Source organism: Sinohyriopsis cumingii, chromosome 3 (genome assembly GCF_028554795.1).
Source record: "Sinohyriopsis cumingii isolate HCF-2022 chromosome 3, ASM2855479v2, whole genome shotgun sequence".
Taxonomy (NCBI): Eukaryota; Metazoa; Mollusca; class Bivalvia; order Unionida; family Unionidae; genus Sinohyriopsis; species Sinohyriopsis cumingii.
The window spans coordinates 7,937,628-7,954,095 of NC_142963.1; the positions used below are offsets into that span (position 1 = coordinate 7,937,628).

The 16,468-nt window shown below is 34.8% G+C and overlaps 1 protein-coding gene across 2 annotated transcripts in view; it reads left to right on the forward strand.

Moving 5' to 3' along the window:
* The window catches only part of LOC149802434 (uncharacterized), a 36,787-nt gene extending 20,639 nt beyond the window's left edge, over nt 1–16,148 (forward strand). Inside the window, exons 7-10 of one of the 2 annotated variants that reach the window (XM_089951653.1) lie at nt 1,059–1,925; nt 5,467–5,587; nt 6,971–7,086; nt 9,453–16,148. In XM_089951653.1, coding sequence (XP_089807779.1) covers nt 1,059–1,925; nt 5,467–5,587; nt 6,971–7,086; nt 9,453–9,617 — 1,269 coding nt within the window. In that variant the 3' untranslated portion in view covers nt 9,618–16,148. The remainder of the gene's footprint in view (nt 1–1,058; nt 1,926–5,466; nt 5,588–6,970; nt 7,087–9,452) is intronic. The other variant, XM_089951654.1, reaches the window with a different exon arrangement.
* The last annotated feature ends 320 nt before the right edge of the window (nt 16,149–16,468 follow it).

Below are 16,468 nucleotides of genomic sequence, written 5' to 3' on the forward strand. Positions count from 1 at the left end.
AATCCGGTTAAAGGCTACTAGCGGCAATTTATTATGTGCATTTGTATTTGATCCAGATTAATTTATATTGGTACCTGCTATAATACTAGGATAAAAACATTTTATTTTAAATGTTGCTTTTAGGGCTGATTCTTTTTTGAAAGCTTTAAAAGCTACTGGTCTAGGGCACATGGGTAAAATCAAAGCATATTTATGGTGTAGAAATATAATATTAGACAAAAGATTTTTAAAAGAAATAATAAAAGACAATTATTGTCACAGGTATGCCTCTTCATCAGTAGAAATTTCCATTATCATAAAATCTAATGTGGAGTATGCAATTGTGGATCTTAAAGATGTTGACATTATTACGGATACCTGATCAAGATAGAAGTAAAATTGTACTAAGCAGTACTAAATTGTTATTATGCTCTAGATAATATCCTCATTAGTCGCCCTGGTCTGATTGAGTAATGTTCTGACAATATCAGCAGTACTGTCATATCAACCATTTAAAATCATAATCAAAAACCCATCAAGACCAGAAATATGAAGCCCTGCCCCGCTCCCGAAAATATAGTTAAACTACTGGTAGGATATCCATTCTTACCAGTTCAGAGTTATGTTGGTTTGATTGGTTTTGTATGATTTTCACTTTACCCAAGGAAATTATATTCTTTAACATAAGAAGTATTTTCTGTAACTTAGTCTCGTACTCCAGGTTACCTCTGAAAGAAAGAAATGCAGGTAAATAGGAACCTTGTTATACAAAGCTAACTACACAGAAATCATAACAAACTATTTTCATACATTGCTTAATTTTGCTGAGGTAGTTATGGTAAGAATTAAAATAGAATATCATAGTAGAAAACTTGAATTATTGTTATGAGTCAGATATTAAAGTGTTTGCTTATGTAGAAATAGTTTTTTAATCTAGATAAAATTTCAGCTGTTTCAAATCATTTCCAAGTATTTATGCAATTGCACTTAAACATTATGTATATGCCAGTAATGCAAATAGATGGAATTAATGTTTGTACATATCAGTCCATTAGCATTGCTGTTTTTGCCTCCTACAGATTAATCTGAGCCAGTCACCAACTTCTCCCATCTTTCAGAAGGTGTCACCAGGAAGTAATAACATCCCAACAACACTGACAGCTTCAGCAGTGCTTCAGAGGACAACTGTACGTAGTCTGTTGGACTCGACACGTCAGACTCCAACGGTCTCCACCATTCCACCAGCAGGAAATAATACACCCATGACGGTCATTGGCTTGCCTCAGGGAGGACTATTTACTCAGGGTACTCCAGGATTGATTGTAGTATCTACAGTGGCTCCACCTATGAACACAGCAAGCAAAAGTTTGTTGTCTAAAACCAGTGGTACTGCTACATCCACAGCGACAATAATAACTTCTGCTGTCCCTCAGCTTGTGCAGGCGCCAGCCATGGCAACTGTCAAAGTCATAGACTTGACAGTAGATGATGATGCAGCATCAAAACAAAATAGAACAACAGTTACAGTACAAGCTAGCAACCAAGTGCGCATGTCTGCACCAGTTACAAGACCAGTTGTGCCTACCCAGCAAACAATTATAACCCAACCACATCCACAGTCTCCACAAGGACTTATTTTAGGCCCCCCTATTAGTACACAGATAGTCAGAGCCCCATTCCCACAACCCACAACATATCAGATAGTCAGGTCAGGCAATGTTCTGACAGTTGTTTCACCCACCTCACAGAATTCTCCTCAAGTATTCCGTCCAGCTGCCCCAACTGTGTCTGGACAGCCTCGACTAGGTCAGCAAAATGTACCTGCTACAAATGTGATGTCATCAGTTCGACAGACAAACCTCCCAACAGTTGTACCCAGTCATGTGTCTGTATCTGTGCCAACAGCTATTCCTGTACAAGTACAAGCTCCAAAACTATCTCCTGTGGTATGTACTACCCAATTAAAGTTGCAGTGTGTGTGTATATATATATAGAGAGAGTGAGAGAGAGAGAGATATAATTAATTTTTTTCAGAATTTATGGTATGCTTCTTCAGGCAAATAATACTTTGAAAATGGGATGACATCTTTAATGTTAAATGATATGCATTATCATAACAATCTTGTATGTATAATGGAATCAGAAAGATACACTGGTTTCTAATGAAAACTGAATCAGTGAAATCAAAATGTGACAGTTACACATACCTTATCTTATATGTTCTAACATATTATAAAGAACTATTCAGATATAAATTTGTTTTTTAAAATTGTATACAAATTTATACTTTTTAATAAGGCATGGTGTAAAATTGTACAAAAATTGCTTTAATTTGGTCTTTTCTGTCCAATCCAAGAAGCTTATTAGCAAGATTTTACAAAACCACAAATTAAATTCGCTTGCTTATTTGTATCCATATGATCCAATTTAATTGTAAGGTCATTACTGCAATTCTTTAGTATTTTAGATATTTTTCAACTTTTTGGACAAAGTATCATTAGCACAGTTAAGCAAAGAGGTATTTGAGTGACTTGGTAGGCATATTTGTATTCATGTACAGATGACCTGATTAGAGTATCATTAGTACAGTTAAGTAAAGAAGTATTTGAGTGACTTGGTAGGCATATTTGTATTCATGTACAGATGACCCGATTAGAGTATCATTAGTACAGTTAAGTAAAGTATTTGAGTGACTTGGTAGGCATATTTGTATTCATGTACAGATGACCTGATTAGATTTTCAGGATATTCTAGCAATTTCACACATACCCGTCTTAAAATGGACCTGTTGTGTAATGATGTCTGTCCATTCAACAGTTGCATGTCATCATTTCCAGACTGCAGAGATTTTCATGAAACTTTGCTTGACATCTGCTTCACTACAGTTTACAACTTGATGGCCAATAATATCACACCAATGGAACATATATATTAACTGGGCAGAGCTAACATTTCACTGATGTCATGCTTACAGGCAACTGGATTAGGTTAGATCATACGACTGAAGTTTATGACAGAGGAGGAGGAAACAATCATGACATGAATGGATTGCCTTTTGATCAGATATTAGCATTTGTATTTTTGGATATCAAATTATAATCAACTGGTCAGAACTGGAACATATGGCGACTTGCAAAGCCAGTTGTCAAGGTAATTGGACCAACTTGAATTAATTAGCAATTAATTTGCTTCATTTGGCTGAATGTTTAAAACTTCAGAATTATTTATAACTTCACTGGATTAATTTCTGATAAAATATCCTTGTTTGTTTTTTATTGCTCTTTAAATGAATCATTTCAACCAAACAGAATACATGGCCTGGGATTTGTTTCATTGATGAATAATTTGCTTAAATAGGCAAAATGTTTAAAACCTTGAGTGTTTTAATTAATGGATCATCCAGAAAAAAATTGAATGGACATAACGCTTGGTGCACACATCTGAACATTAAAATCACAATGGTGCAAGGAAGTATATTTTCTTTTGTCTCTGTCATGGAAAAGACCTGCCACTGATGAATTTTCTGATCCTCAGACTCCGAAGAAACAGAAAGAAAAGGAGAAGTCAATTTCCAAGATTTGTTAGAAAATTTAAGGACGAGTGGAAAAGTGGAGCTGACAATTCTGTGATGTACATCCTTGATATTTTGAATAATATATAACGTTCATAGTTGTATGGGTGTATTTTTGCATAGAAAATTACTTGAGCAGTTGATAATAGAATATGTTGAGAAGTTGAAAATATAATATGTTTCATATACAAAATATACACATAGAAATAGAAACACTTTTACAAAAAAATCAAAATACTGTACAAGTATTTCTCATTCAGCACGAGACAAGAAATCTTAAACACAGTTTGTTTTCACCAATAACGATGAATCACATCTATGGGTTCATGACTGTCCAAAAGAATTGACTATTGAGATTTTCATTTTGACTCTTGGGGTGAAGATTTCAGTTTAGTAATCTATTGAGAATTCTGTATATACATAATATACACATATACACACACACACATACATACATACATATATATATATATATATATATATATATATATATATATATATATATATATATATATATACACTTACATACATACAGTGACAATGCCATATCACATACCATGCTGACCCCTGCCTTGTCAAAATCATGGAACGTGGAATTGTATGACTTGTTACTTTGTCCAGAGCATAACACATGTACCACGGAAGATATTGTAATATAGGTGTATCCAGTTATATAACATGAATAGAGATTGTGTTGCAAATAATAAAGCCATGGCCAAGGTCTTGACAATGGAAAATTTCATTCTGTCTCTTGTATCCTTATCATGGGTACAACTTTTGAACACATGACGTACTTTAAGAAAACATAATGTATAAACAGTATGGTGTAAACTATATATATGTGCCTAGCTTTCAGGTGGAGGCTGCAGTGGCAAAAAATGTAACTCTTTGACTTCTATTCTTCTTTGGAGTATAGCCTGTTGTCCATAAGTACAAGCTTGTTATCACCATTTATCTTGATCTACTTGACAAAGTCAACCCAAGATCCAACTGGTGCCACTTGGACAGCCAGTATTGCCACCATAGCAGTCAGTTTCATATTCATGCTACTCTTCCTGAATTGATATCTACATGGGATTTTCACTAAAAGACTTTTTGTAATGAAAAACATGTTCATCATAAATAGTTTAATGCCAGTCTGACATCCATCCAATATGGCTACCACAATAGCCATCCTAATTATCTTGTTATTGCTGGAAATTGAAGTCATATTGACATGGCTTTTTTACCAGAATGCTTCTTGTTATGTCTAGTTAGTGTTAAATGAAAAGCTGATGATCTTAGCTCCAATATAGTCACTGTTGTGGCCATTTGAAAATGTTATTGCTACTCCTGCCTGGATGGTCATAGTGATATGAGGTTTTTCAAAAAACTTTTGATGATGTCTGATTATTCCTAAATGAAGGGGTGCGGGTATTAATCCAGTATGGCAACCATTTTAGCCATCTTCAAAATCTTGTTATAGCTACTTTACCCCAAATGGATGTCCATACTATCATTATATGGATTTTTCACCTAATATATTGTGATGTCAATTTTGGCCCAAATGAAAACTTTGCTGATCTTACGTCCTTTGTGGCAGTCTCAGTGGCCATCTGGCCAATTTTTTTAGGAATAGCCGAATAATGTTGAATGTGGTCTTAATACTTGGGAGTTAAAATGGAGAGACTTTGTTGTCTTCGATTTGTGGAAATAAATTTTGGTCAGTAGAGCACCGATTCATTTAAGTGACTCTTGTTTATGGGTTTCCAGGAGCCAAGAGTGGTCCCAAACCAATGAAAAATGTATAAATTTTGTGCAAAAATGTTTGTCCCATAACCCATTCTTAATTTCTTTTAAAATGTCCTTAGATAATACATGTGTATACTTTTGCCTTTGGTGTCATGATTAGCTAATTGTATTTAATTCTGTTTCAGGTAACAACCTATGGTATCTCCCATCCAGCACCATTCCCTTCTGTTCCAACCAACCAGGTACAACCAGGACAAAAACCCCTACCTCCCAAACCTGGGCTGAAGATCTCTAGAGTGAGTCAAGGTAAATGGTTGGCAAATGCATCATCTAGTTAGCAACCATGATAAAAGATTGTCTTTTGTAACCATGATTGCTTTCGTTAATGTGCAGGTTTAAATGGGACTCATATGCACTCTCAGAGTTACCTAGTTTCTATGATCATCATTTCATTGTTTTTTGGTTCTGGCCTCAAGGTTTTACAAACAGTCATTTTCTGTATTAATAAATACCCATTTGATGGCATGGACAAATTGATTTATACTTTGTATTTCAGGATAGTTCTTACTCTATAAATAGAGTATTTCACAGCAACATGCCTACTTTCTTACTGTCAAGACCAGCACAGTAACAGGAATGTTTTCTAGTTGTCAAACCCATCACCTTAACAAGCATGTTTTCTAACTGATGGTCCATCACTGTAAACTGTAACAGGCATGTTTTCTTGTTGTCAAGGCCATCACTGTAACAGTCATGTTTTCTTGTTGTCAAACCCATCAGTGTAACAAGCATGTTTTCTAACTGATGGTCCATCACTGTAACAGGCATGTTTTCTAGTTGTCACACCCAGCACTGTAACAGGCATGTTTTCTTACTGATGGCCCATCACAATAACCTCCATGCTTTCTTGTTGTCACCGTAACAGGCATGCTTTCTTGTTGTCAGGCCCATCACCGTAACAGGCATGCTCTCTTGTTGTCAGGGCCAGCAGGCATGTTTTCTTCTTGTTAAGCCCATCACCATAACAGGCATGCTTTCTTGTTGTCAAGCCCATCGCCGTAACAGGCATCCTGAAGTGCAATACGGCCACCAGATAAAAAATCTTTTTAATCACTGGTATCACCAAATGGATAGCAATATTAAAACAGGGTTTTCACTATGAGACTTTGTTTTGCTTATTTTTTCAAGGACAAAAATTAAAAATAATGGTTTCTCAAAAATAAATCTTAATTCTCAATCAAGCTATACTAAGATAGAGTTATTGTTTGAATATAAGGATCTCTTTGATTGAGATCTGTGTTTTTTTGCAAAACTTATTGAGGGTTTTGATTTAATTGTCTCTTAGATGGGTAAAACAAATTGATCCAGTGATCAGCCATACTGGAATTGTATAGAGCTTAACAAGCAGTAAGGTTTATGGATGTCGAAATGGAAGATAACCAATTTCTTTACAGTAAGATCATCTGCTACAGTTGTTATTACAGAGCTAGAGGAAAGCTCTCATTTTATGACTTGAACTGAAGATGTCACACGAACCTATGACACGGAAATAGTCAACACATCATTCACAGAACCATAGGCTTGTCATAGGAGCATTGTTGTGCATCCATGGACAGTTCTTACACTGAGATGACACCACTTTCATGCTTTGTATGCAATTATTTATCTGGATAATATTTTTCTTTTTAGGTATTGTGTTGTCATGGAACATGACCATTAGTGACACCCATGCTGAGATTGCCAGCTATCAACTGTTTGCTTACCAGGAGGGGTTAGCTGCTCCTTCGTCTAACCTCTGGAAGAAGGTACTTGTATTCACTGTTTGTCTGCATAATCATGTCCTGTCCTCTTACCTTTTTAGTGCTAAAATATTATACTATGTGTCTCCCTAGATATGGTATAACATTTTAGTCCAGGCAACCTGCCTTGTTGGTGTTGAAATTTTATACCATAACTCTCCCTAGACAAGCCCAAAGGACCTACCTTATTAGTGCAAAAATGTTTGATCATTTCACCTTTTTTTTTTCCTTCTTCAAATAACCTAGATATTAATAAGTTATTAATGGGCTAATTTTCCTGAAACACAGTTGCTCACTTAGCTGACATCTGCCTTATAGCTATATTTCAAAAATTAAATGTGGAAAAGGCAGAATACAGAGCCTAAATAAAATGCAGGCAATTTAAAAGTAGAGTGCAATTTTCTTTGCTTTAAACAATTCAGCATTGGGGATCTTGTGTAACTGTAAGACTTCTTATGTCTAGCTGGTCCCAATCATATGTTTAATATCTCTGCTACAGGAGCCATCTTGAAAATCTTGTTATCACAACTCCTGAACAAACAGTTGTCTTGACATGGCAATTTACCATAAGACTTCTTACGATGTCAGGAAGGCCCTTTATGAAAATAGATCTCTTTGGATATCAGATACAGACACCTTTGTGGCCATCTTGAAAATCTTGTTGCTACTTTTTCTGAATGAATGGTTATATCAGAATGGGGATTTTGCTAAGACTTCTTCCAATGTCAGGTTGGTCCTAAGTGGCAGCCATCATGAAAATCATTTTATTGCTATTGAATGGAAAGTCATAATGATATGGGGTAGCAGATGACTTTCTATGGTGTCTAGATGGACCCAAATGAAAATGGTGCTGCCCATTCATCCAGTATAGCCACCACAGCAGCTGTCTTGAGAATCTTGTTGGTTTTTTTTTTTTGCTATTTCACCATGTCATATCAGCATTGTATTTCCACTAAAAGATTTATTGTGATCTTTAGTTTTCCTGAATGAAAATGGTGCCAGTCTGATATCTAATATGCCAACCACAGCAGCTATCTTGAAAATCTTTTTATTGCTACTTCAGAATGGAATAAGTGTTAGCATGGGGTTTTCTTTTGTTGTCTAGCTGGTCTTGTATAGAATTCTAAAAATATATACAACTCTGGTATCCATTATGAATGCCACAGTAGCCAACTTGAAAATCTTAAGGTTACTCCTCTTAGATGGAAAGTTCTATCAACATTAGGTTTTCATCACAATTCTAATGATCCTGTATGGCCACTATGGCAGCCATCTTGAAAATCTTCATGTTGTTATTTCTTCTAAATGGAAAGTCATATTGATGTGAAATTTTCACCAGAAGACTACATGTTACGTCTAGTTTGTCCTGAATGAAACTGGTGCTGATCTGGCCTCAAATATCACTGCCACAATAAACATTATTGTAAATCTTGTCTGTTATTCACGAGATTGTATGGTAAAATCAACATAGGGGTTCTCCATAAGGCTTTTAATGAGTTTGTCATGAATGAAAATGGTGCCGATTTGACATCCATTAGGACCACTATATTGGCTAATTTGATCTTAACAATCAAGATATCAAAATTCAACATTTTTTTTTAAAAAATGGTTCTTGAATTTCTAGAAATATTTTCGGCCATAGAGCATTAGTTCTGTCAAAAGACTTGTTCTGTTTTTAGTAATGGTAGCCATATTTGATGGTTAATCTGTATCGTTTATGCAAAACTATAAGCCCTTAGCCTATGGTGCTTGGTGTCAAATGGTAGCAATATCTGAGGGTCTAACATCGTCATAGTGAACAAATTTTGAAAGACCTTTATGCCAGGATGCACTGATTGGGTCTAATTCTGTTAAGCCATTTATAAAAGAAGGTTAAAACTTTTTCTGTTTCCAACAAATATGTCCATGTTTCCAACAAATATAGACATATAAGATGACTTTGATTTCCATTAAAAAAAATTGTAGGACCTTAATGCTGTATATGCTCCCTGTAAAATCATGTACAAGTTAGTACAAAAGCTAACTTGCATATACGGGTGGGTTACAATTTTAATTTTAGTTTTATATTTGTTGTGTGTTGAAATAATCCTTATATCTGCCCTTTTCTTTTCTTGTGGGCAGTATATGAAAATGTAGTTCAACTTTGTCCCAGACACCTCTGGAAAAATTGCCGCCTATGTGCAGCTGGTCTTTGGTTTCCCTCTTCATTTATTTTTTCTTTGTAATACACTTGCTTTATCCAGCACCAGTAATTTTAACAGCCCAAAATTGTTCCCTTGTGTAACTGAAACTCAAGGATAGTTTGCTTTATAAATGTTTTACCCCAACACTACAATATTCAGTAACATGGCATTTTTCCTTTTCTTTATTAGGTGGGAGAAGTGAAGGCACTTCCACTACCAATGGCATGTACCCTGACCCAGTTTCAGGAGGGTAACAAGTATCACTTTGCTGTTCGTGCAGTGGATGTCCACAACAGGGTGGGACATTTTAGTGACCCAAGTTCCATCCACCTTTTACCCATGACAGCCAAATGAAAGTTTGTATTCAAGTATCATTTTGACAGAACACCAGAGATATTGACAGAGGATTCAACAAAGCTTGGATTTTTCTTGGGCCTTAGAAAATCAGAAGGAAATGCCCTTGAATGTTGTAACAATAGCAGACCTGCCAACCCTTCCAGTATGCCCCTCTCAGTGAAATGATCCTTAAAATATGGGCTTATGATATAATTGCAAATATTACTGAAATGTGATTGTTTCCTGTAAAATTCTGATATTTGCTTGTCTGTGTTTCAGACTGACTTTGCAGGAGTACCTCAGACGCTGTAAACTGCATATATTTATTCATGCAAATCATCCACATGATCAAGGTGTTGCTTATGGAATTTTTTATAAAAATGGCAGCCAAACAAAAGATGCATTCAGAACAAAAGGGATAGTTGAATGCTTTAAACAACAAGGAATATTCAGCAATCTCAGGAAAAAAGAAATAAGGGCAACGATTAAGTTTATTGGACATCATATGTTGATTTGAGAATGTTGGCTGGAGAGAGGAAATTGAAGGGAGAAAAAAGACAAGAATTCCATCAAGCTGAGAGTGTAAGAAGCTGTTGAGCTCAATAGAGTTTGTGAAACTGTACTTGAGGTAATTGAGGCCTAAGTATAGGTTACAAACATTTTAGTTAAACATAATATTCACCATCACTGTATTTGTCGCTGATTATGCTTCTAAACTTTCTAAATGCATGCTTTCCAACTGTAAAATATCAGTACATGATATTTTATTGCACTTTACTGAAAATTTGTCTGACTTGCAGAAAAATATTGACTACCTTACAGAGATCTTGTTATGTTGGCAGGTCTGAGATAGACTTACAGAAATAAATGGAATACGCTTAGTCTCATGGTCTGCAAAATTCATGAAGATGCCCTTCATGATGATTGAAATGCACTGAATCTGAAGAATAACTTGGGAGGAGAATACAGTGGCTCAAGGTCCAAAATGACCTGTTTCAAGCCAGTCTTGGAAGCTTCATGTTTTCCTTACTACATGTTGAGACCATCAAAGTTGTCCTCAAAGCTGTAAATGAAGTCTTGAAACTGTTGTGGAATCCAGTTTGTGATAGAATGCTTCATACAGGTTGTAGAGGGATACAGTGGTCTTTAATATGACACAAGACTCTGGTACTTGAGCAGAAATGAGTAAAGTAAATAGGATGCAGTCAATGGAACAAGAAGCTTGCAAGAAAGATCCTGCAATGAATGAAGTCCATAGTGCCCATATCAGTTGCTCAGTTCTCATGTCTGCCATGACAGCATGGGGAGAGAATGATAGGGAAACAAAACAACTCTGTACTGACTGACGACAGACATGTAGGAATGGTGTGTTTATGTTCTGTACTTGTTTGATATCTTGTAGATGGTAGTTGTTTGGTATGTTCCAGTTTGTGACAACCCAGTTACATTAATACATGGACAACTGACATTGTCTTCATGATCCTTTAGCTGCCATTTAGACACACTGAAACATCAATGACTGTATTGCATTGTCAAATTTATAATGGGGATTTTATTTAAGTCATCCTTTAGCTGCCATTTAGTCACACTGTGAAACATCGATGACTGTATTGCATTGTCAGATTTATAATGGGGATTTTATTTAAGTCGTGTCAAAAAACTTTTTGTACTAAGGTCTTTCGGGCTTCCCATTACGACACAATCACCCATATGCATTTGAGTGGTGGTTTTTGCATTGGCAGCAGATGTGATGTGATGTAAAGTGATCATGCTTTTGGTGCCTAGGTTTTGCAGTTTGTGATGACATTCAGTAAGAAAATGAATGCAAAAAGTCTACATTTTATCAGTTCTGTACGACTAGAAAACAATTTTAAGGCAGCAGTTTTAGAAATGAAGGAGGTTAAATCAGATCTTTACATCTACACAATATTATTTGGTCAAGTAACAAATTACAAGATGGTGCAAGGTTCATTTTGTAATAAAATAAAGGTTTCTTTCATAACTTCATCCCACCTTGTCAAAGTTTTTATGCTGATTTAACATTTTATTTTCATGGAAATAATTTTGATATTAAACATAAAGATTTAACTTTGCTGAAGGACATAATTCACCTTTAGTTTTTAAAAAAAATAATCTAAATTTGTCAGCTTATTTCACATAATGAGTAAAATTTATTCTCCATTGTTCACTGAATCTTATTAAATTAATATTTGCTTTAAGGTAAATACGGACTTTCTGAAGATTAGTTGGTTGGGTTTTGTTTTAAATTTTAGGCCCAAAATATACTATCATTTATTGGGTGCTTCAGTTTGTGTTTGATGAAATCTACCTCACATTTCAACACTTGCAAGCCATATTTGACTTTCTGTACAGTTAGGATCCTGAAAGTAAACAATTCTTATTTACTTATGATCTTGCTGTGAGGTCACAAAATATGTTTTTGGTGATCATGAATGAGCATAATGGGCCATTATTTTCATTTATTCTTTGGATGATGTCGTGTAAGCATAATGGGCCATTATTTTCATTTATTCTTTGGATGATGTCGTGTAAGCATAATGGCCATTATTTTCATTTATTCTTTAGTTTAAGTTTTAAAAATTATCTATGAGGTATATGTCAATTTGAGATATCCAGTGTGATTAAATATTATAAAGATTGGTTACACGTATAACTGGTTTCTATGATTTTTGCCTTGCCTGCATAAGCATGGTAAAATATAGCAGTGACTTTATGGCAGCAACAGCTTCAACAATGTTGAGGTTTACATCATTGTTTTTCAAAGTTACATATCTTCTGCATTGTTGCTGAATTCAGGTGAGAATTTGTGATAATAACAGGCCTAAGTGTCACATGCTTTGAAGCATGTTAAAGTTTTGAAAGGCACACATCTATATCTGTGGTTTCATTAAACTGAAATGTTAGGACATTATTACATTGGGTCTGAAGGCCATATTCTAGGTAGTCCTTTCATGCTTGTTTATCATCTCCCCTGCATAAAAAGTATGAACAGCATTGCTGTTTTGTCCTACACTTTTGAAAGTCACATATTTTCTTCATTTATTGCTGCATTTAAGTACAACTTAAGTCTAATATTACAGTAGGTCTAAAGTTTGTACACAGATCTGTTAGGAGTGCTGTCTTGTCTGTCTCACCTGCTTTAGCAGAATGCATGTTTCATTGTTGTAAATAATGTTGGTTTTGTTGTCAAATTTTTAAAGTCCCACATTAGTATCAGACACTGGATTCAACTGGGAAATTCAGGATAATATTATAGGCTGAACATTTTTATGGTGACATGCACGGAGTTCCTGTCTTGCCTACCTAATCATTATGGTCAACAATGTTAATCTTCGGTGCAGAAAGTTAACAAAATTTAAATTTAGTGTTTATACCATCAACCATACAGACCACAGGCGGAACACCAAAATTTTGTAGAATGCTTGTTAAAATAACCATCTTACTCCCTGTTATAAAGATTATTGTGACATGATATTCTCATTAATTAAAATAGAACCCTACTGCCTCATTACGAGTAGTCAAAAGTTTCATGATACGAGTTTCTCATAATACATCAAGACTCCTTCAGTTCATCTTGGTTTTGTGGCTGATAGACAGGACTCGGAAATGAAAGGTTGTGAGATTCAGACATGATATCTGTGTTATTTTGTTAAAGAATCTTAATAAATAAGAGTTACTGGAAACCTGTGATGGACTTGTGCTCCGTCTGTATGGTTTCCTCAAATTTGCAAGTGCTTCTTCACGTAGTGGAAACAGATAGACTAGGATGTGTGGACTATTACTCAATCCATGGAGTTGTCTGCCGCTGTATGGGTGTTGTGGAGACTGGGATAAGCTATGAATTTTGGTGCCACTACATGCACCAGATCCATCAGGAGAAATGCATGTTGTCAAGATAACTGACCTCATGAGTAAAGGCAATTTTTAAGACATTCTTTTAGTTTACATTATTGGGGCCCTGGGGAGCCAAGTGGTCTAAAACACTCGCCTTTACCAGTCACTACCATCTGTCCACTTTGGTTCCTGTCTTGGGCTCAGCCACTATCGGTACGTTAGAAAGCTTGCCAGCAGCTTACTATGGGTAGGTGATTCTTGCATGGATTTTCAAGGATTCTTCTCCACCAGTTATACTAGCTGCCATGTATATCTTTTTTTGCACTGAGAAATGGCATTAAACCCAAAACAACAACAATAATTCCTGTTATAATAGTCTTGACTAGTGCCTTGAATTTTGACATTTATTGCACTAAGCAGGAGACAACTTGAATCTTGTCCCAACTATTCACAAAGAACTTCATTAGACCCATGAAAATAGTTAAATGTAAATGAAATACTCTTGTAAATGTCAAAAGAAATGAGAACAAAATGGAGCGGACCTAAAGGCATGTCCAAAAATTAAGTTTAACTGCTGCCAAGTTCGTTGTAGCGAGCTTGATCCAGTATCAGGGTTGTAATATTTCTTTTCAGATTTCCTTGCGTTTTTATGATTTTCATGGACAGTGACGCTTATTTACATGTCTGAACTTTTGGAGATTGTATGTGCATGACATGTAAGAATAGATAAACATGATATTTAATAGGTACCATTCACTCAAAATATTTACTGGAAGTTGCTCAACAAAGATGGTCTTCAAAAGCTTTCAAAAATAGCGACAAAACTGGTTCACAGAATTCTTTAAAATGCTCTGAGAAAGATAAAATCATTTCAATCTTCCTCTGTGCACAATCTTGTGCCCATTCTTTACAAGCATTATTTGTGCTCATTTTGCCCTTTTATCAGAAGACTTCAGTATTATGAACAATTGTCATTTGATCCAGTCTATGTTCCAGTATCTTTAGAAGAATGTGTAAGGTCAAGTTGACACAAAATCCTTGTACTTTGTGTGAAATTTCTCGATATGTGTCCTTGGGACAGACTTCAGGATGTGGATATATTCTGCTTTAAATTTGTGGTGCGTAAGTTCGGAAATTATTTACATAGCATCCTGGTCTTGGCAGAAAGAAGAGAGTTATGAAATACGTACCTCATTATTCAAAATACTTGTGAATTTCATCCTATTTATGATGTTTATATGTAATCACTAGTAAGCACTGTCAGGGTCTTAGTCTGTTACAAATGTTTTGTTCTTAAAATTGTCTGTGTAAGATATTTATATTGACAAATGAATTTTATTATTAGTCCATAAATATACTGATATATATGTATTTTGTTTGGATCTTTTTGATTAATAATATGAATCCGCTTGATTGAATGAGTGTACGTGATGATAGGGGCAGTCTACTTTTTTGTTCTCCATTTTAAAGGTCTTTTCTAGAATTTCACTTTATGCCTCATCAAACTTGAATCGTGATAATTATGGATTTGCATTTAGTTTATAGTAAGCTATCTCTCTTTTCCAGGAATTATTGAAAGACTGTATTTTTTAAAAAAATCATGATAATTGACACAAGATTGACTGCTTGAACTGGTCTCTTGTCAAGTTGGTGTAGCCTTCAAAAGTATAATAGTTAATTTACTAAACATTAAAATAATGGATACACATGGTTTATAAGTAAATATGATACACTTTGTTTTATTAATAACACAGAAGCTTGCCTGGTTGGAAAAATTATAATTCCTCTCACCTTACCTTTTGCAGATGAATTGGTATGCATTATTGATTTGCTCTTGTGTTTCTAGGCTAATCTTATCTGACGTCAATCAAATCATAAATTTTCCTGTTAAATATAAATTAGGAAATTAAAAGCTAATGGCAGTTTGAAATTAATTTAGAAAATCTGACACTATTCATCCCATATAATTTGAAAAGTTACAATTTGGCAATAGGAATAAAATTATTGTGCAAGTTTTATTAAAATTTTCTGTCAGTTGTAAAACTTAATTCATCTATTTATGAAATAGTGTTCATGTGTACAAAAAATTGTATGTCATGAATTAGTGGCCGTGTATGAAAAATTGAGACCAGACTAAATTTTGCCTTGTGAAAACCAAGAGATGAATAAAAATTCCTAAAAAAAAGTATCCATGTTCCTAATTATGTGGGGATGTGAAGACTTCAAGACCGTATTAAATTATAATTGGACTTCCTCAAAGTTCTTGCTTTACTGCAGTTAAAATGCTAATTTAGTAATGCTTTGATTGGGAATTGTGTAGTTTAATGTATCAAAGACATAACCAGGCATTTTAAAATGGAGGTGTGGTATTTTAATAATATTTTTTGATCAGTTTGAGCTCTTTATAAGCAGCATATTTACAAAAATATTAGTTCTAAATCAGGGAGTAAAATGGCCAATTTAAGAAATTCTTATCCAGAGCTCTACAGTGAAATACCTTTGATAAGAAGGGATGTTTAATGTAATAAAAGATTTTACATTATTTTCACTCTTTTATATTCATGTTAAAATATTTAATGTATGGATGTACACATGGGCCCTGAATTTGTCCAGTAAAGATTTGTATAAACTTGCCATGTATATGGATATCTCTCATTTGTTTAATCTTATTAAAACATGTATGCAAGGAAAAAACGTTGCTCTTTTTTGTGTTTGCTAAAGCGTGCGTAATCAAAACTTAGATCTGATAACTGCAAATTGAATGTTATCATATATACTCACTGTTGAGACAAGACCAGCTGCAAAACATAGAATAAACAACATAGCCCCTGATCTTTAGGCACATTATTTGATTATGTGCAGTGCAGTTATGATTAATCATTAGAACAAACAACATGGCCCCTGATCTTCAGGCACATTATTTGAATATGTGCAGTGCAGTTATGATTAATCATTAGAACAAACAACATAGCCCCTGATCTTCAGGCACATTATTTGAATCTGTGCAGTTTGTT